This window comes from Pempheris klunzingeri, chromosome 19, assembly GCF_042242105.1.
Source record: "Pempheris klunzingeri isolate RE-2024b chromosome 19, fPemKlu1.hap1, whole genome shotgun sequence".
NCBI lineage: Eukaryota > Metazoa > Chordata > Actinopteri > Acropomatiformes > Pempheridae > Pempheris > Pempheris klunzingeri.
This window is the reverse complement of record NC_092030.1, coordinates 22,106,467-22,132,835: the sequence shown is the minus strand read 5'-3', so window position 1 is coordinate 22,132,835 and position 26,369 is coordinate 22,106,467. Positions and strand designations below refer to the sequence as shown.

Sequence of the window (26,369 nt, the reverse complement as noted above, 5' to 3'; positions counted from 1 at the left end):
CACACAAACATCTAAATCACATCAGCTGATTAAACTGACCCCAGACCTTCTACAGACTACCTTCAGACCCCAGACCTCCTACAGACCTCCTACAGACTACCTTCAGACCCCAGACCTCCTTCAGACCTCCTACAGACTACCTTCAGACCCCAGACCTCCTACAGACCTCCTACAGACTACCTTCAGACCCCAGACCTCCTTCAGACCCCAGACCTCCATCAGACTACCTTCAGACCCCAGACCTCCTACAGACCTCCTTCAGACCCCAGACCTCCTACAGACCTCCTACAGACCTCCTACAGACCTCCTTCAGACCTCCTTCAGACACCAGACCTCCTTCAGACCCCAGACCTCCTTCAGACCCCAGACCTCCTACAGACCTCATACAGACCTCCTACAGACCTCCTTCAGACCCCAGACCTCCTACAGACCCCAGACCTCCTACAGACTACCTTCAGACCCCAGACCTCCATCAGACCCCAGACCTCCTACAGACTACCTTCAGACCCCAGACCTCCTACAGACCTCCTTCAGACCCCAGACCTCCTACAGACCTCCTTCAGACCCCAGACCTCCTACAGACCTCCTACAGACCTCCTACAGACCTTTTCCTGTCCAGACTCCCAGGACACAGTGTTGTGAATCTCGCTGATTGTATGAACAGCTGCTTTAAGCTGCCTGTTTAATGACCAACACTTCTTCTGTGGTATCGTACAGCTGCACTGCGTCTCCAGCGTCACTCAAACCTGCATACGTGCATCTCGCCTGCCTGTATGTGTGTGTGTGTGTGTGTGTGTGTGTGTGTGTGTGTGTGTGTGTGTGTGTGTGTGTGTGTGTGTGTGTGTGTGTGTGTGTGTGTGTGTGTGTGTGTGTCAAGGTGTGTGTATTGAGCTGAATTTGAGAAATCACAAAGTGCTTAGTTGCACTTCTCCCCGCTGCTCCTCTCATCTTTCACTCCCTTTTAATTATTCCTGACAGAGGAGAGGAGTGTGTCCACCCTCTCAAGCACTCGTCTTCTTCTGCGGCTGTTTTCTTTCACTCATCTGAGTTTCAGTTTGTGCAGGTGACACACTCACTGCAAACACCAGACCGAGACGGGGCGAACCGCACCTCCATCAGAGCATCAGACCAAGAGCAACACCAACACACAGCAGGTCTCCTTGTGCAGATGGTTGGACATCGTCTGGCCAACAACTTTGAGATTAATAACCCCGAACAGGACCAAAGAAGACTGAGGATTCTCCGTTAAATGACCTTTCACCCAGACCCTCCCTAAACTGCCCGATGCCACATTAGCAACACATTTTAGGGACATGAAGAAGAAGAAGGTCCTCCAAGAGACGACGTCACCAGAAGAAGAAGCAGCAGCGAGGATCAGAACTGAACCCACGGGTCATCATTTGCTCCTGCAGGCGTGTTTGTGGTTGATGTATCTGATCCTACACTGGGTTTCCTGACCATCTGTAATTGCCACATATTCTTTTACTGTTTAACGTGAGTGTTTTCCATTGAGCTGATGAGAGCAGTGATTGCAGTTGTAGGGTCCTGTTGTCGAGGTCCTGATTGCCTGCTGATGTTTCCCACACAGCAGTTTGTGGGAAACGGAGCTCATTGTTCCTTCTGTCTTCTGTCTTCTATCCTGGTTTTGATCATGTGACCGCGAGCTGTTTACCACCTCTCCATACCATCTCCCTAAAGCAGCTGTAATTGTTATTTTCATGACAATATATCAAACAATACAATCTCTCTCATGGCGTCATTTTCAGAATAAAAGCGGTAAAAAGCTGCTGCAGGCCACCCAGACATGCTCTGTTTGGTTTATCTGAACATCTGCCAAGGAACTTTCTCCACTAAAATATTAAAGAATTCTTTGCTAATTTCTGTGTTAAAACACGTGGAAATTCTTTATTAGGAATTAAAAGACAACTTGAGACGTACCGTCGTGTTTTCAAGAGCAGCCTCAGCAGCATTAAGACAGTATGAACACAATTAGATGAAACGTTTATCCAATGTTTTCTTCAGCGGCTGAAAGTGAGCCAATCATGTTGGAGCTGATGAACGTTGAGCATCAGTTCATTTTACTGAAATTACAACAACACACACACACGAAGCAGTGTTTATCTGTCAGTGTGATTAAACTCAGACATCTCTGATGGAAATCACCCACTTACGTCCATGAATACCAACAAATTAGAGGAAAACGATGCTTCAGAACTTGCCTGAGAATCTCCATATCTTTAAGTTCTTCTCATTATCAAAGTCCTTCAGTGACAGCTGTCTTTACAACCACGGCTGCACCGCAAACAGGAAGTCCAAACAGTCTATCCGGCACACTTTTAATGGCACCAGTTCCCCTAAATGTAAAGAAATCAGCTAAAACTGGAGCTCAAACCAGAGTAACGTTACCAGAAGCTGCTGAAGCTGAAGCTGAAGCTGACACTAGCTACAGCAGAGCAGAGCAAAGCTACATCCATCCACATCCTTAGAAATCAGAGAGGAGACGCTTCAGCACCACAGTCATGCAGTGACGTTAATGGCTGCCTTTCAAACAGGAAGTGCTATAAGTGCCTCCCCCCCACTTTAAAACATTTAAACGAGAGGACGGTTCAGACGGCGTTGACCAGCGTTGTGTCGCTTCTCAGGATCAAAAGGTTAGTCAAGGTGACGTGTGTGTGTGTTAAGGAGGGGTGTGTTTTCTTTATCATTAATGAGTTATGAATATATGTTAACACACACACACACACACACACACACACACTCAGCTGAGCAAAGAAACAACTGAGAATAATTTCAGTCCTAATCACTGTAATTAGCGTGTGAGTGTGTGTGTGTGTGTGTGTGTGTGTGTGTGTGTGTGTTTGTGTGTGAGTGTGTGTGTGTGGCTGCTTTACATCCATACGTGTTAATGCTGTGTGCCCAGGAGGCCTCATTAAACGAGGTCCTCTCATCTACAGAAATCTCTTCATCATCATCGTCATCCTCTATTTTTATTTTTTTATATTTGGCAGGTGAGATTGACAGGAAATACAAAAATAAAAGCTTAACTTTAACAAGAAACTGATGAATGTTTTTATTGTTTTTTAGGGTTCAGATGGAAACTTCAAGTGTTAAATATAAAAACATTAGGAGCTCATTAATGTCTAGTATCCTAAAAATAAATTAGTAATTTTCAAATCAAAATGTCTCAATGAGATATAACTAAAAACTAAATACATGAAAACTCCACTGAGCTGCTTTAAATTTTGTTATTACCAATGTTGGGATGTGTGTGTGTGTGTGTGTGTGTGTGTGTGTGTGTGTGTGTGTGTGTGTGTGTGTGTGTGTGTGTGTGTGTGTGTGTGTGTGTGTGACCATCTTCTAAACTGAGAGTGGAGCTGTAACACACACACACACACACACACACACACACACACACACACACACACACACACCACAGCTGTGCAGTCAGCAGTATCCAAAATGATCCGATAAATGCAGGAATTTGACCACTTTAGTTTGTCTGCTTCCACCTAATCAATATCACCACTGTGGCCAGAGATGGATGGGCTAACAATACAGCCCAGTGTGTGTGTGTGTGTGTGTGTGTGTGTGTGTGTGTGTGTGTGTGTGTGTGTGTGTTGGTATCAGAGCATAATGAAGAGGGCACAGAGCAGCATTAACCATCGTCTCATTAAGGGTTCACTTTGAAGCAACTCGCCCTGTTACATCTGTGAGGTTCATGAAACAACATTAGGGCCTGAACTCAGCCAAACCTGAACACTCAGACATGAAACACCGATTTAAAGCTTCAAGGTGACTTACACTTCCTGAGTATGTCATTTCATCGGAATAAATGTCCAGAAATCCACTTAGAAATCAGAAAAAACAGACACAACTCGTTACTGCAGAACCTGCCTGACAGTCTCTGTGTTTTAAAGCTTCCTTCAGTCTCACAATGATCCAGTGAGAGTCGTCTGTACATTAATGGCACCGCTGAAGACGGGAGCTGCTGACAGCTAATTCAGCGTGTTTTATATGTGCCAAAATGTAAACCAACATACGGTGGGTTCAAAAATGTATTACAGCACAAAGCTAGCTTATAAACTGACTCCATGGCAGCATTGCACTTACTAACCCCCCAAAACTATAGTTTCAAAACTTAAAATAGAATAATAATAATAATAATAATAATAGGAGTAACAAAATCCTTTAATATTGTTGTTTTCACTATTTTTTTATTCAAAATATCCAATAAACACGTTTTTCTACCTTTCTGGAACACTGAATCTCTGCCACTGACTTTAAATACTGCATTATGTTTAAAAAGATACAGGGGGGTGTTTGGGGGACGCAGCTGTCCCACAGCAACAGACTTCAAAAACCCCATTTCTGCAGCAAAGTCAGTCAAAAAGGGAAATAAGGGAGCGTTTAATAAATAGAAAGTTCTGCTTTCGACATGTGATTACAGCCATTTATCCACAGAGCAGTTAGGGAACACAAAGTACTTCCTGCGTTAGAAACTCCCAATTTGAGAGGAGATAAATGGGCCGTGACGGGACGAGATCTGACTCTGAATTTTGTTTTTGTGGAAGTGTGTCTTCCACGAATCGCTCTCACTCACACACTCAGACGTTAGGAAAAGGACAGAAAAGAGAGAAGCACATGCCGTCCACATTCATATGCATCGTCTGCTCGCTCTCAGCAGACTCGCGGTGACTGTTTCTGTGTGTGCATCTGTCAGGCAGCTGAGAATGAGATGAGTAAACAGCGAACAGTGGTGTCTCTCTGTGGAGCAATACTAATCAGTCTCCAGCTCGCTCATTAGCCCGCATGCTAAATACCTCGCTCATTAGCCCGCATGCTAAACACATCAGTCATTAGTCAGGCTCGTAAATTAGCCATTTATTTGACTGCATGCTAAATACTGATGTCGGTGTTAAATGTGTAATTTAGCAGGCTGAACTCAAAGCACCCCTGTGATTGGGTCCTCACACGGCCAGTTACTGGACAGAATACTTAAAGGCTGAGCTATTAGCATGCATGCTAAACAGCTGCGGTCAATACTAAGTGCTCTGATCTATTAGCTTAAGGATTTGGAAGTCCAAGCAATTACTTAAATGAAGACTGCTCATCGTGCGCCTGAACCACAGTGCAGAGATTCTGCACTTTCAGCAGCTCAGGCCAAAGCTGTGGGACGTGACGGGGGAGGTGGGGGAGGTGGGGGGGGGGGGGGGGGGGGGGGGGGTCCTGCAGGACACACCTCCACCTGCAGGTAGCTCAGGTCTGCATGTTTTTATTGATGCAAGATTGTCCTTTCTGTCACATTACACCCAGTGAGATAATGACTTGTCTCCCTGCTGAGCTCAACTAAAGCTCCTGTAAGGGGGGGGGGGGGTCATATAATTATTATTTTATGGCCTTTCTGCTGCTGAAAAATATAATTCCTTCACTTCACGAGACAAATAAACAGGATCAGATTTAACCTCTTACGTGCCAGCGGCTGTGCTTTGTGTCTCGGTACGACACAGTGACGGCCCCCCAACACGTGCTCAGTGATTTCTGTGTGTCGTTTGTCCATCTACAGATCAGAACACCTCTGCTAACACTATGCTAGCTAGCATTAGCACTGTGCTCTGACAGCTCACCTAGCTAACGTTAGCTTATAGCCTATAAGTTAGCTTATGTTAGCCCGGTCAGTGCAGCCTGAGCTCCAACCAGGAAGTGTTAGCAGCCGACAGAGAACCCAGAGCCACTAGAACCTGTTCTCCATCAGGATCTGAATGTTTATGCTAGCATTAGTTAGCTCGATTCTGTGAAGGGTGAGCGCTCACAGGCTAGCTGCTGCAGTCCAGCACTGCATCAGGCTGCAAACATCAGGCTGCACTTAATATTAAATTCATTAAAGTAAAATTGGTTTGACTTTGCGTCTGTAAAATAAGATAAGCTAACACAGGACCAACAACTGAGCAGCACCGCGGCTAACACACGGTCATATAGCGTTAGCATCTGGCTTGTTATCCTGGAGCCGTTAACTCTTCTATCAGGATGTTTTTCAGGATGTGACGGAACAAACCAGAGATCAGTGATGTGGGATTAAATCCCGGTGCAGCCACCTACACAGCGTTCCCCAAAAAGGGGCGTGGCCACGAGAGCTACTCTGGATGACGTAGTGCCGATCTGATCAATAGAAAGACGAAGTGAAGCCAGAGCCTCCAGGTTCTGCCCCAGAGGTAATAAAGCCTCATGACTCATGTTACAACACTAATATCTGTAAATCCAGCCTTGGAACAGAGAGCTGCTCTGCAGGGTGTCGTCTGGCTCCTGCCATATGTCTAGATTAAAGATGGCAACACCGTTTCCCATAAGCCCATTCTGGTGTGTTGCCATGTCGGATGTACAACAGATGTGTGGTAGCGTGTGGTGTTATTTCTATATGTACTGTATATGATATTCTGTAGACACACACGCTAAAATCCCCCAAGATTCCTCAGGAGTTATTCCAGCAAACTGGGACCAGAGTTTGGCAAGAATCCCCCAGAAACACTTGGATCTCAGTTCTCGGTGTTTAGCCTTAATCCTGCTCATTAAAGTCCACTTCCTAACAATGCTGCTGTCATATTGTGAGGCCGGCACGTCGTACGGTGCCATCAAAATGTGATGCTGCTCTGTTCGTGTGCAGCCATTATGGGGCCGTGTGTTTGGGTGTGTTGCCCAGAGCGCCGTACTCCTGCTGAAGACACACTCCCGTCTCCACACGATGCTCCGTCCGCCTGAGAGCATGCTGGTCGTGTTGCCTCCTCACAGCCACGTGCTAACAACGAGCAGCGCTGGACACCGAGTCAGAGAGCAGAGCACCAGGATCACCGCTGGATCACCGCTGGATCACCGGCGGCCTGCTGCAGGCGTGCTGGTGGATGGGACGCTGCAGCAGATTAACCCAGCGGTCCGACCATCACCTCCCAGGTCTGTTTATCTCAGCTGGGTTTAAACTCCACGTTCACCGACACCACAGAGAGCAGATGTTGGTTTTAACACAATCGATAAGTCAGTGTTCTCTACCTCTACCTACCTCTCTAGTTAGCTGGTTTAAACTGTTCATCCATCACCGTTAACTAACTACTGTAGCTGTGCATCCTTTTATTTGAGCTGTTTCAACCGTTATTTTAAGTTTTCATCCATTACTAACTATTACCTTTAACAAACTATTTCAGCTGTTTATCCGTTATTTTAACTAGTTAGTTTCACGTTTTCAGTTTGGCTAACTAAGCTCTCATCCATTAGTTTGTCTGCTACTACTTTTAGCCAATTATTTCATCTGTTTGCCTCCTAAACAGACATTAATGAATTCATTTATTCTAATAAAATCATAATTTGTTTTTTCCAAACCATCTGAAGCCACAGTGTTTTAACCCCCCCCCAGGGGTAAAAGTGCTCTGGACCTCCAGGACTCAAGCCCCAGATAGAAAAGTTGAAATCTTCCAGCTCAGAGCGGTTTATATTTATTCTAATTCAGAATATCATTATCTTCTGCAGGCAGAGGTGAACACACTTTATGCTTATCGTTTGCTTGGAATGAAATTCAGAAAATATAAAAGACAGAAAAGTGCAAAACCTCTTAATCTGGAATGATTTAAAAGTGTGTGTCACTCATGTTTTATTCAGCGCTCTGCCGTGTCCCACACCACAGATCCACAGATCCACAGATCCACAGATCCACAGATCCACGGGCCTCTGAGCCTCGTCCTTTATTGTTAGTGGTCTGATTATCTAAACTCTGCCTCCTAAAACACATTTGAGTTCAACTAATTTGCCAAACTAAACCAGTCTTTAGAGAAGCGTCGTGGAGCCTGAATTAAGTTTTCTATTAACATGACGTTTTAATGAATTTATTCACAGACGAGCCGTCAATTAGTTGATGTACAGAAAATTAATTTGAAAATCACTAAAAGTGGTGTTTACAGCTGGTGTCTGCTGATGAAGCTGTGATCACTGAACTCACACACAGCAGAGTGTTTACTGTGATTAACAGGTGGATCACATTAACATAATTGGGGTTCGCTGTTTACTTGAGCCCCGACTTTCCCACATCATTGTCTTAATGACTTTATAATTGCATTTTCGATGGGTGATCATAGTCGTAAGGTCCAAAACTCACAAATGAGCTTCATGACGGTAAAACAACATTTTCCGAGTCGTTAAAGACGTGTTGAAGATTCCCCAGAGGACACATTTAGCAGTTTGGGTCCATTAGACAGTCGGCGAATGTCTGAACACAGAAGAAGCAGAGCGGGAAAACAGTGACGTCTGAAGAAGCTGTGGCCTTGATGTAGACGCATCAACATTCATTAATTATAGGATTTCTATATATTCACATATACACAGGAGCCATTTGAGCAGGTTCAGAGTTAGTTCTCTCTGTCTGTGTCACATGTGGGATGTGAGTTAAACTTCACACTGACACACTGAAGCACTGCAGGAGGACAGTACACTAATGTTTTAATTTATAAAGACACAAAATGTCTTTTATTTTGGGAGAAATCACAGGAAGTGCCATCAGATATCTCTCTGGTCTGTTTTCAATATATATAAAATAAACTTTTAGCCAGCGTGACATCCGTTTCCATGGAAACACCTGAAAAGGTGGCTAATACCTAGAAAGCGATCAGTAGACTCCTCTGTAATGAAATCTAGTGTAGCGCTCCAGCGAGTAGGCCGGCCCTTAGTAACGCCCTTAGTAACGCCCCTAGTGACGCCCCTAGTGACGCCCCTAGTAACGCCCCCAGCAGCAGAGACGATAACTGGTCCCTGCTGAGCCGAGCTGAGCTGATGCTCATTTCCCAAACTGAAAAAGAAGCAGAGGTAGAAACAGTGAAGCTCCTCGCTGCCTCAGTCTGGTGGAGCTCAGATATCTGCTGGAGAACATCATTGACATCCACACATTTAGCCGCTACGTCCACCAGCCTCACGTGGAGCTCTAAGCTAGCAGCGGCGAGCCACAGCGGCGGCGGCGGCGCCATGTGTGGCTGAAGCTGAGCTGACAGACAAGCTGAAGGAAACTGAAGAGCTTTGGAGGAGAAACATTCTCCAGACTGTTCTGACCGTCGGAGCTCAGAACCAACGGCTGAACCAGACGGTCTGGATCAGGGATGGAGGCCTCTGCTCCCGTTACCGTGGTTACAAGCTACAATGTTGCCATGGAAACGGCAGAGCAATAGTTTTAGTGATGAACGTGGCGGCGGTTAGCTGAGCACGTCTAGTCGACCAATCAGATCGTTTGGTGGGAACCACTTGTTGCATAATTCATGTTCACACACACACTTTTATACACACATATATCCGTGTGTGTGTGTGTGTGTGTGTGTGTGTGTGTGTGAACTTTGTGTGAACTATGCTTTAGAAGTGTGCTCGGTTCTTCCTAGCCGCCCCCTCCGACCCTCTGCTCTCTCTGTGTGGTGAGCGCTGCACTTCTCGGTGTCGGCGGCGGCAGCAGCAGGCGTCGGAGCCATTTCACCGTCCTGGAGCTTCGGTCCCAGCAGGAGTTTGGAGCAGAGGTGAAGAAATCAGCCGGCTGAGCGCTGAGCTGCCCGTGACTAATGCTGCCTCCTGCAGCCTGCCCTCCTGTATGCGACTCCCTCCGGGGACAGCTTAGACCAGTCCCTGTGCAGATTACACCAAAGCCTCCACTCTCCATCCTCCCTGGAGTCTCAGCCAGACTTCTCATTCAGATAAACCAATAATTATACAGTGTGTGTTGCTGCGTCGCCTCACAAAGGTTTCATTTTCTGAGAACAAACGTGTGCGGTCTGATCATCTGTCATGCTTTGATGTGTTTTACGGTTTTTGTCTGAGCTGTAAAGAATTCTGTATCTCAGAGGGATTAAAAGAATCAATGAAAACTGTTTTTTGTATCAAAGCTTTTCATGACCGTATCAAATCGATTCAAGAGGAGATGAATTATCTTCTTTCACCTGTCGCTCTCTCCGCTCTCCAAGAGTTAACCGAAAGGCCTCATCACCAGAGAAGTGCTGATTCTCGCTTCAGAGAGCCGTTTGTTTAACAGTCAGACATGAGCATGTTGTCCAAGGTGACACGCTGACACTGTTTCAGGTCATCAGTCCGTCTTGAGAACATTTATCTTTTGATCTGCTTTTCTGCTGAACACACTTCTCTCAGTCCGCCCTGTCTGCTTCAATTTCCCACTTTTTCTTTTCTACAGAAGCGACTGTTCATGCAGAAAGTGTTTGGCCTGAGCGTCTCTGAAGGATGGTGACTCAGGGAAGACAACATTTGTGTTAAATGTCTCCTCGTTTCCCTCACTTGCCTCTTTTCCTCCCACATCACTAAGTCAGTCCAGCGCTGTGCTCAGAAACACATGCTGGTGTTGGCGTGTGGCTGCAGGAGCCCACGGCGGGCCACACCGAGCAGCCTGCCGCCAAAGTACAGTGACAGACTCACAGCATCGTCTGTTACTGAAACAGGGAGACCGAAGTCCCAAACCCTCAATCTGTGACACTTAAATGGAGCACAAGTTCATGCACACGTGTGCATGTATGCACCTCCCATAGACCACGATTACTGTCTCTACTATTTCTTTCTTTTACTTATTCTATTCATTTCTTTTTCCCTGAACACTCCTACCAACAGAAGCTAATCGCTTACTGCTAGCTTACTGACAGCTAACCATTAGCATAGTTAGCATGCTAACAGCTGGATAGAGCATTGGAGCTCAGTGGCAAAGTCAAAGTTCACCAAACTTTAACATGAATTTACTTTGCCCCCCACAAGCGACTCCACTGGTAATTCTAGTATTTCTACACCTGGGCCCCATTTGTGCATTTATTGATGTCTAAATTACAGAGAGAGACCTGGAAGATCCTTCTGGTTTAACCACATACAGCTGTTATATCGCTCTCTGCACACACACCAGACTACATTCACTAAAACAGGGATTTTACCACAAACAAGTGAACATGGGAGTTGCTGGTGATGAGTTTGTTTGTGTCTGTTATTATGTGACTTTGATGTTTTCAAGAGCTAGTTTGGATTTGTGTAACACACAGTAACACACACACACTGACTGATGGAGGCAGCAGCAGAGCAGCAGCTCCTGTGTCCTGTTCTCTAAAATCCCTGTTTTAGTGAATGTAGTCTGGTGTGTGTGCTGTTTGTGGTTAAACCAAAAGGATCTTCCAGGTCTCTCTCTGTAGGGATCCTTTCCATGATGCTGTCACACACTTAGAATAACACTCTGAGCCTGTCAGTGGATCAAACAAGCTCTTTTAGTGGACCTACTGTGATCAGGTGCAGTTGTCCCAAAGGATCACGTTGCAGCCATTGCAGCCCGTTTGGTGTCTGCTGGCTGAGGTGATCTACTGGACCAGTTCCAACACTTTGACTACCTACCAGTCACTCAGACTCCAGGATAAGTAAAAACAGGAGCGGAGTTTAAGCGACTCTACTGGAGATACTTGACTTTGCCTCAGAATGTTTCTGTTTTAGATGCTGCTGTGACCGAGCCTTTAATCTCCCCGACTGGCAGCCAAAGGCAGGTTACACAGGATCATGGTGTGCCCGTTTTATAAATACACTGCGTCTGTGGCATGAATGTGTCACATGGACCTAATTTACAGCGAGTCACTGCGTGTGTCACACAGATATCTGCTCTCTAAAGTGGAAATGCATCCAAGAAGCTTTCACCACGGACTGAAACCCGACGGTATGTCTAATGTTCTGGATACCTGCACGGCCTGCCTCCTCCATCCTGCTCCAGCTGCTGAAATCACTCTGAAACGAGCCGTTTGTCCTCATTGGAGCACACGTTTATGCACACGCAATCAACTACAGAGCACCTCCAGAGTTCAGCAGTCTAACAGCTTCTGGAAAGAAGGTCTGTCCTCAGTCTGTCCTCACACTGATAGTGTAAAACCAATACTTGTCCTTCTAACTACACACAGACCTGCACACACACAGGCTAAGACATAATGGGGTAATGATCGCCACTCTCCACCACAGTTTAATGGACCGGCAAGCAGCAAACATCACACCATACGCCAGGCGAGCATCACACATCAGTGGCGGCGTGATGGATCATTGTGGGACAATCAAAAATCAAATCTCCATATATCTCCTCAGATGTGTTCGGCGGCACGTCGCCGGGCCGTAATGGAAGAGTCAGACAGTGATTCATTGACCGTTTGTGTCGACAAACAGACCGTAAAACTTTACAAATCAAAAGTTGAAAGTTTTCCAGATGGAGTTTAAACCTCCGACATGACGGCCAATAATGTCCAAATGGGTTATTTTAAGCAGGATGAGGCCACTTTAACCTCCATCAGAGACTCTGTCCTCTGTCCTTTAATGCACACAGAGGATGTCAGGAAACAGATAAATGGAGGTTTGATCCTGCGCCCCCCCTCTCACGGCCCCACGACGTCTATCTGATCTCATCTTTCTGATCTCTCCCAGCTCTACTCCATTTCCTCCTTTTTCTCTGTTCCTCATCCTCAAATCGCTCCTTCCTCCGTCATCTGCTGCCATCACACTTTCATCTAATTCCCTGGATATCTCTCTTTTATCTTTACAGACCCTCCTCTGTCGCCCTGCACCCCTCCGTCCCTCTGAACGCCGGCCTGTGCCTTACAAACCGCCGGCTGAGGTGATTAATCTGGTGTCAGGACAAATTAGCAGCACATTATTTTAAACACTCACTCATTTAGTATTTATGCGAAGTCTATTAGTAACTAATCTCTGGTTTAAAACGTGGCTGGAGGCAGGTTAGAGGTCATTTCAAAGTCTTTACTAATGAATTCGTTAACTACTGCGAAGCATCCATTACTGGAGTGAATGAAAAGACAAACTGTGTTTATACTGTCAACATTTGCACATTGAGTATTTCCTATCACTGCAGGGCTCTTTTCACAGACATATTCATCATATAAAGAAACAATTAAATAACAAATCATTTATAATTCTTTACTTCTGCAGTGCTTCCTTTTTTCTGACTTAGTATATTTTGACCACGACGCCGAGGTAAATTCACTGTATGTGAAAAGCAGCTCTGCCATATTTTATTTTATTTATTTTTTACATATTTTGTGTTCAGAAAGACTGGTAGGTTCAAACTGTTTGGAACTGATCCCGTACATTGCAGTTACATGGCTCTCTTGAAAGCCACCAGACTCCATTGACAAAAACAGCTATTTTACTTCACAGAGCACAAGAGCTGGTGGTCTACTGCTGCCTCGATTGGTTAGATTGTTTGTGATTTTGTGTGTATCAGAAATATTGTTGCTGGATCTGAAATAACCCTTTAAAACACCAACGTCACACATTAACACCAACAAACTAAGTGATGGAGGCAGCAGCAGAGCAGCAGCTCCTGTGTCCTGTTCTCTAAAATCCCTGTTTTAGTGAATGTAGTCTGGTGTGTGTGCTGTTTGTGGTTAAACCAAAAGGATCTTCTGTTCTGATCTGCTGCCAGCACAAAGAGGCTAAACCAGGAGGTATGGGATCATGTCAAAAAAACCTGGCAGGTGTGGAACTGATCAATATTTGCTGATTAATAAAGTCTTGCTTAAGGCTGGTAAAGAGGTCTCTGCATTGATCTCGGTCATTGAAGATCATTGAAATGAGATGAGACGAGCAGTGACTTTACAGAATGAAAATCTAATCAATAATCAATGCTGATGTATTATTACAGATTAATATCCAGTCTTTAAAATGAGCTCAAGCTTTAGGATAAGCTTTATGATATAGATCAGTCTTTAAAGTCTTAGAATAAATAAGAGCGTCAGTGTGTTTTCTTGTTTCCTCTCCTGTGTGGATGCTCTCCTGCAGCGTCTCTGCTGCTTCCTGCCCGCTGTGCTGCTTCTCCTGAGACTTGGCTCGACGTGTATTTGCAGGTAGCGCATGGCGACATGATAAATAACACGCCGTCAATGACTTCTGGAGAATTTTTGCTTTCCTGCTCTCGGCGGCCTCTCCGTGTTCAGGCTTATCGCTCTCGTGGTCAGCTGCAGGCTGGTGAATAATGTTCGGCAACGGTGAGATGACGACCGCAAACACGAGAGAAATAAGGATGGATGACGAGCTTCTAGGCATCAGGGCGTAAATAAGCTGCATAAGACAAGATTCAAATTCAAAAACATCTGTTTTATCTGGCTGGGGCGTAAAGTAGGGCAGCAGAGAGGAGAGCCCCACGCCTCCTAATTGAGATGTCATAGATTCACCCTGTTTACCTAAATGAAAGTCTGCTGCCGAGGACGTTCTGCAGGAGGGCGGAAAATCTTTTTGGCACACAGGAGGTGATGGATCCAGAATTAGGAGCAAAAGGAAAAACAGCGATGACGAAGCTGTGCTGTCAGAGGAAAGATGGACGCTACAGCAATGGCTGAACCTCCTCAAGACCATAGAAATGCATTAAAGGATCATTCCTGTGTTTCTAAACGTGGGCTTTATTTGTGCATAGTTTGGTGTCTAAATTACAGAGATAGACCTTTTGGTTTAACCTTGATCACGTGAACATGGGAGCTGCTGGTGGGTAGTCAGTTTGTTTGTTATTGTGTGACTTTGGTATTTAAAATGGTTAGTTCAGATCAAACATAACATTTTTGTAACTCATAATAACACAAACACACTGACTGATGGAGGCAGCAGCTCCTGAGTCCTGTTCTCTAAAATCCCTGTTTTAGTGAATGTAGTCTGGTGTGTGTGCTGTTTGTGGTTAAACCAAAAGGATCTTCCAGGTCTCTCTCTGTAGGGATCCTTTCCATGATGCTGTCACACACTTAGAATAACACTCTGAGCCTGTCAGTGGATCAAACAAGCTCTTTTAGTGGATCTACTGTGATCAGGTGCAGTTGTCCCAAAGGATCTGGCTGAGGTGATCTACTGGACCAGTTCCAACACTTTTACTACCTACCAGTCACTCAGACACCAGGATGAGGACAGAGAGGATCATGGGATGTTTAATGCTCCTGTTCTTGGCAGTAAGGAACTGTTCATCATTAATAGTTAAATGTTTAATTCAGAGTGATCCATGAAGGCCAAATAAACAACTTTATTCTACTATGAAACTGAATCAGTAAACATTCTAACTGTAAATATGTTACAGCCACGGACAGATTAAGTGTCAGGATCCCTGGAAACAGACCCCCCCCCCCCCCCCCCCCCCACCCTCCTACAGAGACCCTCCACACTGACTGATCGCTTTATGTCTCTTTGTAGTTGTTTGCAGCATCTCGTCAGATCTCATCAAAGCTGCATTTCAAATCACTGCAGCCACAAACATGAGAAGTTGTGTATGGAGGCGCGCTGCCACGATGAAAAGGATATAATACGACCTGCTGGGGAGGAAAGCTCCTCTGGACGGGACGCCTCCTGCTGCAGAAGCCCAACACAAACATGGAGTCCTTATGTTTAGGATTTAACCATTTCTGGGGCGTCAGAGGAGCAAACCCTATCATTGTCGCCATGACGACAAACAGACTAGTTAACTAAACCGCTGGACCAGGACGTTACCAACTACCAACCGACTTTAAACCAGACGGTTGTCACGTCATTTAACAGGTTTGATGAGATTTTCAGTCCATTTCTTACACGTCGCTCCTTAAACCCCCACAAGTGCACGTGATCCGCTAACGACATCTCTTGATCGTCAAGTAAACAGTGTGTGACATCGCTGTTCGCTGCACACACACACACACACACACACACACACACACACACACACACACACACACACACACACACACACACACACACACACACACACACACACACATTTTCTTCCTACCAACGTACCGACAGCCGAGTGTAAAGAGGGTTTCAGTCATTTTTAGGCCTTTCAATTCAGGTTTTATTTCCTTTTTGTCGAATTACAGCGAGCACATAAAAACAGGTGGCTGGGAGCTTAATGAGTTTGCCTGCATTCTTTCAGAGTTCCTCCGCTGCGTCTCAGGCTGGGAGCCCTCAAAGAAACAATAATGAAGAAGAAGAAAGCGGGAAGAGGAAGAAGAGGTTGCAAGAAAACGACTCCAGTCCTCCGATTCCCCGCTCGGCGCTCTCCACCCACAACCAATTTCTTGTCCCTCAGCTCATTAGTCTTCTCCACCCCCCCCCCTCAGCACCTTCTAAACTGCTCTCCGAGGATCTGCTGGGTAATCACAGATTCAATAGAAACTCCTGCTGCCAGTCACGGCTCCTTTTAATTAACCAAACGTCTGCTGGTTTGCTGAAGGCAAATATGGCGTCACACAGGACGTAGCCGCGTCCCGCCGAGGTCGGCCGGCTTTTACACTTTTAAAACAAACTTTTCTTTCAGCTGCTTTTCAGATTTTACCGATGCCACAATAAAAACCCAGGCCGGAGTTCAGACCGTCGCTGCAACACGAAGCCGCTGGTGTTGAGATAAGTGGGTTATTAAAGGGTTGTTTCACTACTTTTAAACCCGAGGCCTCATTACACAAACTGCTCGTCCCATCTTAGCTGAAGTTTCAAAGAGAGGAAAAATCCCATCCTCCTATTCCAGAAGCAACTTCTAAACCTGTGGCTGCGTCCTGTCCGTATACAGAGCATTAGCACATCGATCCCAGGAGAGTGTGTGATCTATAAGAAGGCCCTGGGATTTGTACGCAGCCTCCACCTCAATCTCTTCCCCTCTGATCCTGGAAGAGATGTGTGGTGGGGATCATGTCTGAAATCTAAAATCAATTCCTTGGGCTTGGATGTGCTGCAGGAGGATTCCCTGAGTCCTATCCGTACACGCTCTGGTGTCTAAATGACTGGAAGGTGCTAGAAGTGTTGGAATCTGTCCATTAGAGTTAAATATGCTGCACGTGATCACAGTATGTCCACTAAAAGTGTTTTTGCCACCAACAGGCTCCAATTGTTATATACTCATAGTCACCAGACTCCATTAACAAAAACAGTCATTTTCCTTGCAGAAGACAGGAGTTGCTGGTCGGCTGCAACTCTGATTAGTTTGTTGGTTTGTGTTATTGTGCGTTACACAAATATTGTGTTGTATTCAAACAAAAGTGTTTAAAACACTACAGTCACACAAGATCACGTCAACAGTAGACCAACAACTACGTGTTCTGCATCATGTGTTCTGGTAAAATTACTGTTTTTCTCAATGGAGTCTGGTGTCTTTGCAGAGAGCAATAAAACAGCTGTTTCTGGTGTAACAAAAGGGTGCGTGAGTGACAGGTAGGTAGTGAAAGTGTTGGAACTGGTCCAGTAGATCACCTCAGCCAGCAGACACCAAACGGGCTGCAATGGCTGCAACGTGATCCTTTGGGACAACTGCACCTGATCACAGTAGGTCCACTAAAAGAGCTTGTTTGATCCGCTGACAGGCTCAGAGTGTTATTCTAAGTGTGTGACAGCATGATGGAAAGGATCCCTACAGAGAGAGACCTGGAAGATCCTTTTGGTTTAACCACAAACAGCACACACACCAGACTCCATTCACTAAAACAGGGATTTTAGAGCTGCTGCTCTGCTGCTGCCTCCATCATGGTTTCCAAACCTCTATATATTTCTATGTATTTCATTAAACCTTCTGTTCACCCTGTAAAGCTCTTTGTGACACTGGATCTTAGAAGCGCCGTATAAATGAACTGTATTATTGAACTGAACGCTGGTTATATTTGATATTATTTCTAATACTGACCATAACTTTGCACATCTTTAATCCCCCTTTAAAATCCAAACAATGTGCCGTTTCCACCTGCTCTGCTCGAAGGCCTCCCAGAGAGATGCTCTAGAAATCACCTCCCTCTCACCTGCTCTTCCTCTCTGGATTCTGTTCTAAGTTTTAAGCTGAAAAGCCAACAAATCCCCCCCCCCTTCCCCGCCTCGTCAGATATTCATGCATAAATGTGAGACAGAAGACGCAGAGCAGGAAAACCTCCTTCCTTCATTGTCACATGAAAGAAACAAAACCTAGCTGGAAATTAGAAGTCGCTGCAGGAGCTCAGTGTTATCAGACGAGGACGCAGCAGACGAACCTTCCTCTGAGAAATTAAGATCATTTGTGAGCTCCTTTGTGATCAAACTGCTCGTGTTGGAGAGCAAGTATCTGAAGGTCGTCTGCGACATTAAACCGTTTACCTGAAGCTCTTTCAAATATCTTTCTGAGCACTGCTTCTGTCCACACTTTGGATCCCACTGATCTCTAAATCATCGTCTGCTTCAAGGTTTCAGAGGAAAATACAGCCGTCTCTTTTCTTTTTACTGGATGGATTCACTCCAGGTTTAATATCTTAATAATAATATTAATAAATATAAAGTCATCTACCAGATAAATGCATGTTAATGTCTCCTTCTTTATTACTACACTCACCACAGGTGTGCTTCTCTGGCTCTGTTTGAGGTTTTAAATGACAATATTGAATTGTTTCTGTTTGATCTCTGCTCTCACCTGAGCTAACTAGCTTAACTAGCTTCTCTAACGATGTCTAACGATCTTAATAATAATAATAATATATATATTAATAATTATTTAATAACTCTCTCCAGCCAGTGGCTCGGCTGAGCGACACTAAAGGACTGTGACACCACGCTGACTCACTGACCACTTTCCTCTTCCTTCACCTGCATATGAGAAATAAACCATGTGAGAAGCATCCGGCGTGCTGATAATGGAAATCTTAATGGTATTGTCCTCTGGTAAATTGATAATCAGCGTCTGCGGCCTGCAGGCCTCCTCCAATAATTGATTAAGTAAAAAAACTAAATCATAATAGAGTGAGCTCACCTCAGGAGGCGTTCGCACGGCGTCCTGTTGTGTTCGCAGGTAATGAGCCGAAACATTACGGAGGCACTACTTTAAATGTTTTATAACACGTCTGAACACCTTCCCCCCCCCACAAATCAGCCCCGTCTACCAACAGCCCCAACACACAAACACACCACAGCAAGGAGGCACCTGAACACACCACAGCAAGGAGGCACACAAACACACCATAAACACACCACAGCACTGAGGCACCTGAACACACCACAGCAAGGAGGCACACGAACACACCATAAACACACCACAGCATAGAGGCACCTGAACGCACCATAAACACACCACAGCACTGAGGCACCTGAACACACCATAAACACACCACAGCAAGGAGGCACCTGAACACACCATAAACACACCACAGCAAGGAGGCACACAAACGCACCACAGCAAGGAGGCACCTGAACACATCATAAACACACCACAGCACTGAGGCACCTGAACGCACCATAAACACACCACAGCACTGAGGCACCTGAACACACCATAAACACACCACAGCACTGAGGCACCTGAACACACCATAAACACACCACACCACAGCAATGAGGCACCTGAACACACCATAAACACACCACAGCACTGAGGCACCTGAACGCACCATAAACACACCACAGCACTGAGGCACCTGAACACACCATAAACACACCACACCACAGCAATGAGGCACCTGAACACACCATAAACACACCACAGCACTGAGGCACCTGAACACACCATAAACACACCACAGCACTGAAGCACCTGAACACACCATAAACACACCACAGCATGGAGGCACAGGTATTAGTGGAGTTGTACGATTATTAACTCGGCCCAGTTTTCTACGAATCATTTAGCCAACGTTGTTTCTCGTATTTATATTCTGAGCAGCGAAGGCGTGACGTTCGTTATCAGTTCGATGTGAGCAACGAGACGCTCTGAAACGCTGGAGACTAACAGCTGGACTGAAGCACTGGAGAGAAATGATGAAGAGAGCAAACCCAGAGGAACTGCAGAGGAGCTGGAGTACAGAGACACTCGAACGCACCCCAGCACAGAGACACTCAAACGCACCGCGCCGCTCGTCCTTGAAGGCAGCTGAGCGTTTTGACTTTACAGACGTCTGAGAAGATGTGCTTTGTATGTTGCAACTTTGTCGGGCTTAAATGGATCTTCTGTGTGTGGTCGCCAAGTAAGCTTCTGTGTGTGTGTGTGTGTGTGTGTGTGTGTGGTCGCCAAGTGTGTGTGTATGTGATACAGCGGCTTTGCGAGCATTGCTGGCTCTACAGACACATCCTTAGTGGAATGGAGAACAAAGCGAGAGGCTCTTAATGAGCTCTGCCACTGCTGAGACCCAAACTAGGCCAGCCAACAGTGTGTGTGTGTGTGTGTGTGTGTGTGTGTGTGTGTGTGTGTGTGTGTGTGTGTGTGTGTGTGTGTGCTGACACACACTGAACACAGTGCAGGACCAGCAGTGGGACCTGTACCAACCAAAGACGTTAGCCAGGTGACTCAAACCACAGCAGCTCTGCAGTGAAAGAAGGTTTCATGTGCTTGTTTGTTCTGTTGAAATTCCCAGCGCGCATTAGAGCAGCAGCTCAGGCCGCCGTTAACGGGATCCTCCGCACATTCATCTCCGCACTGCTCACACACACCGCTGCACTCTTTGTTTTAAGAGAAAGGACCAAAATCGATGCGGCAGAGCTAGAGATGTCGCCTTTTTTTACTCCACGCGTTCCTCATCGAGCCCTGCCGCACTACATTACCCACAATGCTTGTAGTGTTCAGCCGAGACCGAAGCGACATGACTTGAGGACATTTATCAGAGTTCACACAGCTCTCTGCTGTCAATACCTATGTGGTAGGACACCTGGAAGCACGGGCTGTTTCCAGTCCAGCGCTCTGCCCTCTCCCTGAGGCTGTTGTCCTCATTGCAGGAAACCTCCATCCATCCTCCGCTAACGACCACGGGCCGCCTGCCGCACCTCGCTTCCAGTCAAGTCACTGAGAGAAGTCATTAAAACCATCCAAACACCATCAGCTGCAGGACCCCCGCCGGCATGCTGCTCCTCCCGCTGAGAGACGGGCTGATTTCATACCTCTATAAGGATCTGGAAGGTCGCAGAGCTCATCTTCTAACAGTTCAGAGTGTTTATAAGAGGGGTCAACAATGAAAAACGTTTTTACTGTTACTGTTTTATACGTCCTTTACCTTTAATGACCGTCTCCTGTCTGTGCTCGCTGCAGTAAAACTATAAAGAGTTCCACAGGAACAAAGCAGGGAAACTATACAGGAGCCAAACTGGGAATTCAGTGTTTTAGTGTTTACTTCAGACTATTATGGATCCAAGAGGCCAGAGGCAGAGTTATAGATGTGCCACAGCCTTATCAATAAGGAAGGATAATATCCATTATCAGGAGTTAAAGGCAGCTCACCACAGCAGAAACACACCAACGCACCATAACACCGTTCATTTATATTTCGTCTAAAGTTTTTCACAGCCATAACTCTGTTTCCCCGGTAACACCCGAGGGTCTGACTAATACCTGGAACAATCATTAGGTTCTTATGCAACGGAAACATTCACTACTCCGGGAAATAGAACAGATCACAGATAAGACGTGAAAACAGGAGATATTTCTAGGACCTGTTAGCCACAGAGCTAACTTCATGCTAGCAAGACCCAACATAAACAACAGTGCGTCCAGTTAGCAGACAGATGTGAATACATATAATTTCACAGCAACAATAGTAGCAGCAGCAGCTAACCAGCTGTGTCACTGTCCTGGAAATCAATGTGAAGATTTTCACAGACAAACGATCGCTTGTGTTACTGTGGCTGCAGCCTGAAGCTCTGAGCTCAATGTGACATGGTGAATGAATTAAAACTGTAATCTCTGTACTTATGTCTTCATGGTCTGGACGCTGGACGGCTGCGGTTTCATGTGTTTCATGCTCTGAAACAAATTGCCTCTCTGAGGACCATAAAGTTTCTCAACTAAACTAAACTGTTGCAGTTGAACTTCAATTGTATAAGAGTTAAACAGCAGCTATGTGTTCCTTCTTTCCTCCACTTCTCTGTTCCTCTCTGCACTTCAGGCCAAATCCAAACTGGCACCCACACAGCGATCGATGCCGAGGCCTCTCCGATCTCTGCATATATGAAGCTCTCACCAAAACCCTGAGAAGCTGCTGCGTTTCATCTGGCAGCTCTCAGCTCCCAACGCTGAGGAGGAATCAACAGGCAGCAGGAGGCTTCATTAACTGGGCTGTGTTGGCGTCTTACCCTCAGTCAGACCCATGTGGATGCTCCAGTAGTTCTGCAGGCACTGCAGCTCTTTCTTCATGCCCCTCTTGCAGCGGCAGTCGTACAGCGGCGAGTCCTGCAGCACCTCCAGCGCCCCCTGGCACTCCTTGGAGGCCAGCATGGCGCTGCGCTCCTTGTCCCCGCCGGAGAGGCACTGGCGCATGATCCGGTACCGCGAGCTGCACTGGCTGTTCTGGTTGCACAGTTCAGAGGCTCGGACGCAGTCCAGAGGTTCCCTCCAGCCGGGGGGGCCCAGCTCCGAATCACACACACACACATCTGCAGGAGAGAGGACACACACAAATAGGATTGAGAGATTATAGCGCTAATGAGACCTGCTCTGTGTGTGTGTGTGTGTGTGTGTGTGTGTGTGTGTGTGTGTGTCTGTGTGTGTGTGTGTGTGTGTGTGTGTGTGTGTGTGTGTGTGTGTGTGCACGACTTCATTAGTAAAACTTCCTGATTTTGGCCTCAAAATCTCAAATCAGCTGAAACATAAACCATCAGATTATCAGAGTGCAGATGGTTCAGGTCTGAACAGGGAGCCTGTCAGCAGACCTCAGAACGTGGACGCCGTACTGTCGCCCTCTGAATGGACCATCACTGACAGTAAACTAGAGACTGAGAGCAGAAACTGTTCACTGAGCTGATCAATCAGGAGAGAAGTCTCCTCATTTCCTCATTGACTTCCATCCAATCAGACTTCTGTTTGGAGCCAGTGGAGTCGCCCCCTGCTGGACACTAGAGGAGACCCAGAGGCCACCGACACTCTTTATAGAGTGGACACTGCAGACGGAGGGCAGCAGAGATGTTCTACCACAAACTCTCTAAAGTCCTCTAAATAGTTTACGTCACTCAAGTCGATCAAACAGAAACAGAAACCACAAGGAGCTTTCAGACCAACTGTTGTTGTTCATAAAGAGGAAAAACTGGCCTGAGAACCTCCGGCTGCAGTCTGGAGGAGTCAGATAACACTTGTGTGAGCAGTGACTGTGTTTGTGTACCGTTATTCTTTTGTCTTTCCAGCGTTTCAGTTTGTAGCCAAACAACAACACGTAGCAACGATAGCTAACACCGTACGAGCTTTCCTCCATCTCATCCACTCTGCTGTTCACTTCCTGTCCTCCATCTGTGTCATCAGAAACACGACTGCAAACAATCAATGAAAAACTCTTGTAAAATCTCTGTGGAGAGACTTTTATTTTGAAGGGCACACTTTAACGTTTTCTGCCAAAAAAAACTCGACGTGTTGCACCTTTACTTCCTGTTTACTTGTGACATCAGAGACTGAGCGGATGAAGTGAACATGCTGATGTTTCTAACATTATGGAGCCAAACGTTTGTGTGTTTTCCTGCAGGAACGTGTTCATTAGAGGAGGTTTGTGGAGGCGTGCAGCCTCCATCATCACCGGGAGGTTAGCTCCTCCTCCTCCTCCTCCTCCTCCACCTAACGACACAACGCAGGGATCCACCCACCACGCCGTCACAGTCTCAGCGCTGCTTTCATCAACAACACAGACTAACAGAGACGCCTGTCGTCAGACGGTTCTGCTCTGCAAAACACAAAGGTTTGCTTCCAGAAGTGGGGGGGGGGCACAGTGACTCTTCAACATGCACTTTAATATTAGCATACATATTAGATTTATACATATAACGACAGGTTGTCTGCGGGCCTCACAAACACAGAATGTGAAATATAAGAGTGGTTCATGTGATCAGTGAGCAGCCGCTGAGCCATGATGTAATCTGTGTAGTGTGTGTCATACATGTGTGCTCCGACGGAAACGTGTCGTGTGTCGGTATTTATGTGAAACAGTGAAGGAAAATGAATTTCAGAAAACTAATCTTGAAATAAAGTGAAACCAAATCAAAAGATGAAGTGAGCAGGTTAAAGGGAGACGGTCTGAGCAGGTTCAGTCTGGAGTCCATTAATTCTCTTCTTCCTGTCGACCTTCACCTGTGAGCTTAGTTTGTCAGTGAAGTCGACTCAATAGACAGATTAATACTTACATCACTAAAATGGGGGGGTTAGACTGCGATTTAATTCTTTGTCCTTATTTTAACAAGGCCATTAAAACATCTGAGGAATGTCACCAGAGCCGGACCATTTTGACCTCAGAGAGACACTGAAATACTCGCTCACGCTTTTATTAGCAGCCGCTTGTAATACATTTTTTTACTGGATTAACTAAACAGACTGCAGCTTTTTCAGAGAAAATACAGAGAAAAGAAAGAGACCTGGAAGATCCTTTTGGTTTAACCACAAACAGCCGTTATATCACTCTCTGCACACACACCAGACTACATTCACTAAAACAGGGATTTTAGAGAACAGGACTCAGGAGCTGCTGCCTCTCTTCTGCATAATGAGTAGTTTTTCTTTTAGTACTTCCTGTTTGTGTTGATGACACTCACTTTAAAATGTGTCAGTATCAGATTTGTATATCCACTGATTCTTATGTGGCATGTGTGTGTTCATCAATAACACTTGTGTCTGACCAGACTACATTCACAAAAACACTATTTTTACCTCACAGAACACAGAAGGTGCTGATCTGCTGCTGCTTCCATCAGTTTGTGTTACTGTGTGACTTAGATTCAAACTAATCAACAAATCAGATGCTAAATCAATTAAAATGAGCTGGGGATGTTAAACTCCCCCCCACCTCTCCTGACTTGTTGACTTCTACTTGAACTTTTACTCCTAAAAAACATAAAATATTCCGTCTCATGTCTGCAGCCGAGGCTCCGTCTTTATTTTGAACATATTCCAGTTAAATGAGACCACAGAGGAGTTCTGCTGCACTTCAGCCATCGCTCACTCATTTTTCATCTTTAGTTTGCTTTAGTTCAATGTTACTCACCAGCACACCCAATCCTCCACACCTGTTGACGCTAAACACTTCCTGCTGTCTGACATCATCGATGATGTCACAGGTCAAACCAAGTAACTGAGGGCGGGGGGTGATTAACCTTTTGAACTCTGCAGTAGAAATGGTAAGTAAGTCAAGTCTAGTGAAGCACTTTTCACAGAACGAAGTCTGTGAGTGCTTACTTTTTAAAATTAAATCTTACTTTTAAAAAAAAAAAACATGCAAAACATATTAATCCAAACACGTCTAAAAGTAGAGATGTGAACACAATATTCCTGAACACTACTGAAGTTATTTGAACTCTGTACATGTTTTAGTTTTTAAGATTTGCTCATCTTTATGAGCAGAGGTTAAGGTAAGGTACAGAAAAGCCAGAAACAGCTGTTGTATCACTCTCTTCAAAGCCACCAGACTCCATTGAAAAAAACAGTCATTTTTACCCTGAACAACACAGAACTTCATGTGACTTTGTTGTTTTTAAAGACTTAATTTTCAAAACACCAAAGTCCTGGACCCCATTTTACATATTCTGGTGTCTAAATGTCTGGTAGGTACAAGAAAAGCGTTGGAAAAGCCAGAAACAGCCATTATATCGCCCTCTTCAAAGCCACCAGACTCCATTGAAAAAATCACTAATTTTAGCCCACAGATCACAGGAGTTGCTGGTGCACCACTGCATCAATCGGTTAGTTTTTTTGCGTTGTGGGACATCCTGCTTCAGAGAGGACGTTTGAAGGAGTCTGACCTCGGTTACCATGGAAACGGATCCCTCCACACCAGCACGGGCTGTGTGATCTGCCGCCACAGTTTGAGGGCCTCGTATTTTTGTTAAAAAAGTGCATTTGTGCACAATATGTCAGTGCAGTTAAAACAGAGCTGAGCGGCCGTGACTCTGGGCCGTCGCCTCGTCGTACCAAACATTTCTACCATTTCTTCACTACATCAGACGGGAGGACCCCTCGGCGATCCTCGGCAGCCAATCACAGGGAGGCTGCGACGTCACATGCAGAGCTGCTCATCCTCTGGCGTCTAAATACTGTAATCATCTTCGTGTCTTGTTGCAGAAGAAACGAGCCCTCAGCTCCCGGTTCCTCCCAGTTTTTGGGAGATTGGGGCTCTGTGATAGAGTATCAGTGTAAAGTATCTCTTATCTTCACCGTACGATGTGGATTAACGTGTAGATTACAGGAGTGAACGTGGGCCTTCTCTGCAGGGTTTGACCGAACATGCTGTTATTGTCGGGTTGTTTGTGTTCAGAGTTTCATCCTGAGACTTTCAGCACAATTCAAAAAGACCTTCCTCATGTTTTAACGTCGTCTGCACATGACCGTCGGGATTTTCACAATAAAAGCTGCTTCTCTGAAACACCTCATGAAAACAGGCCTCAGGACAGACTGACGGACAAGCCAGACACTGCTGGGATCAGGACCAGCATAG

At 45.7% G+C, this 26,369-nt stretch overlaps 1 protein-coding gene across 1 annotated transcript in view; it reads right to left on the bottom strand.

Annotated features, from left to right (window-relative positions):
- The window catches only part of gfra2b (GDNF family receptor alpha 2b), a 79,725-nt gene that overhangs the window by 50,969 nt on the left and 2,387 nt on the right, over window positions 1-26,369 (bottom strand). The window contains exon 2 of the mRNA XM_070851081.1: window positions 22,042-22,341. Coding sequence (XP_070707182.1) covers window positions 22,042-22,341 — 300 coding nt within the window. The remainder of the gene's footprint in view (window positions 1-22,041; window positions 22,342-26,369) is intronic.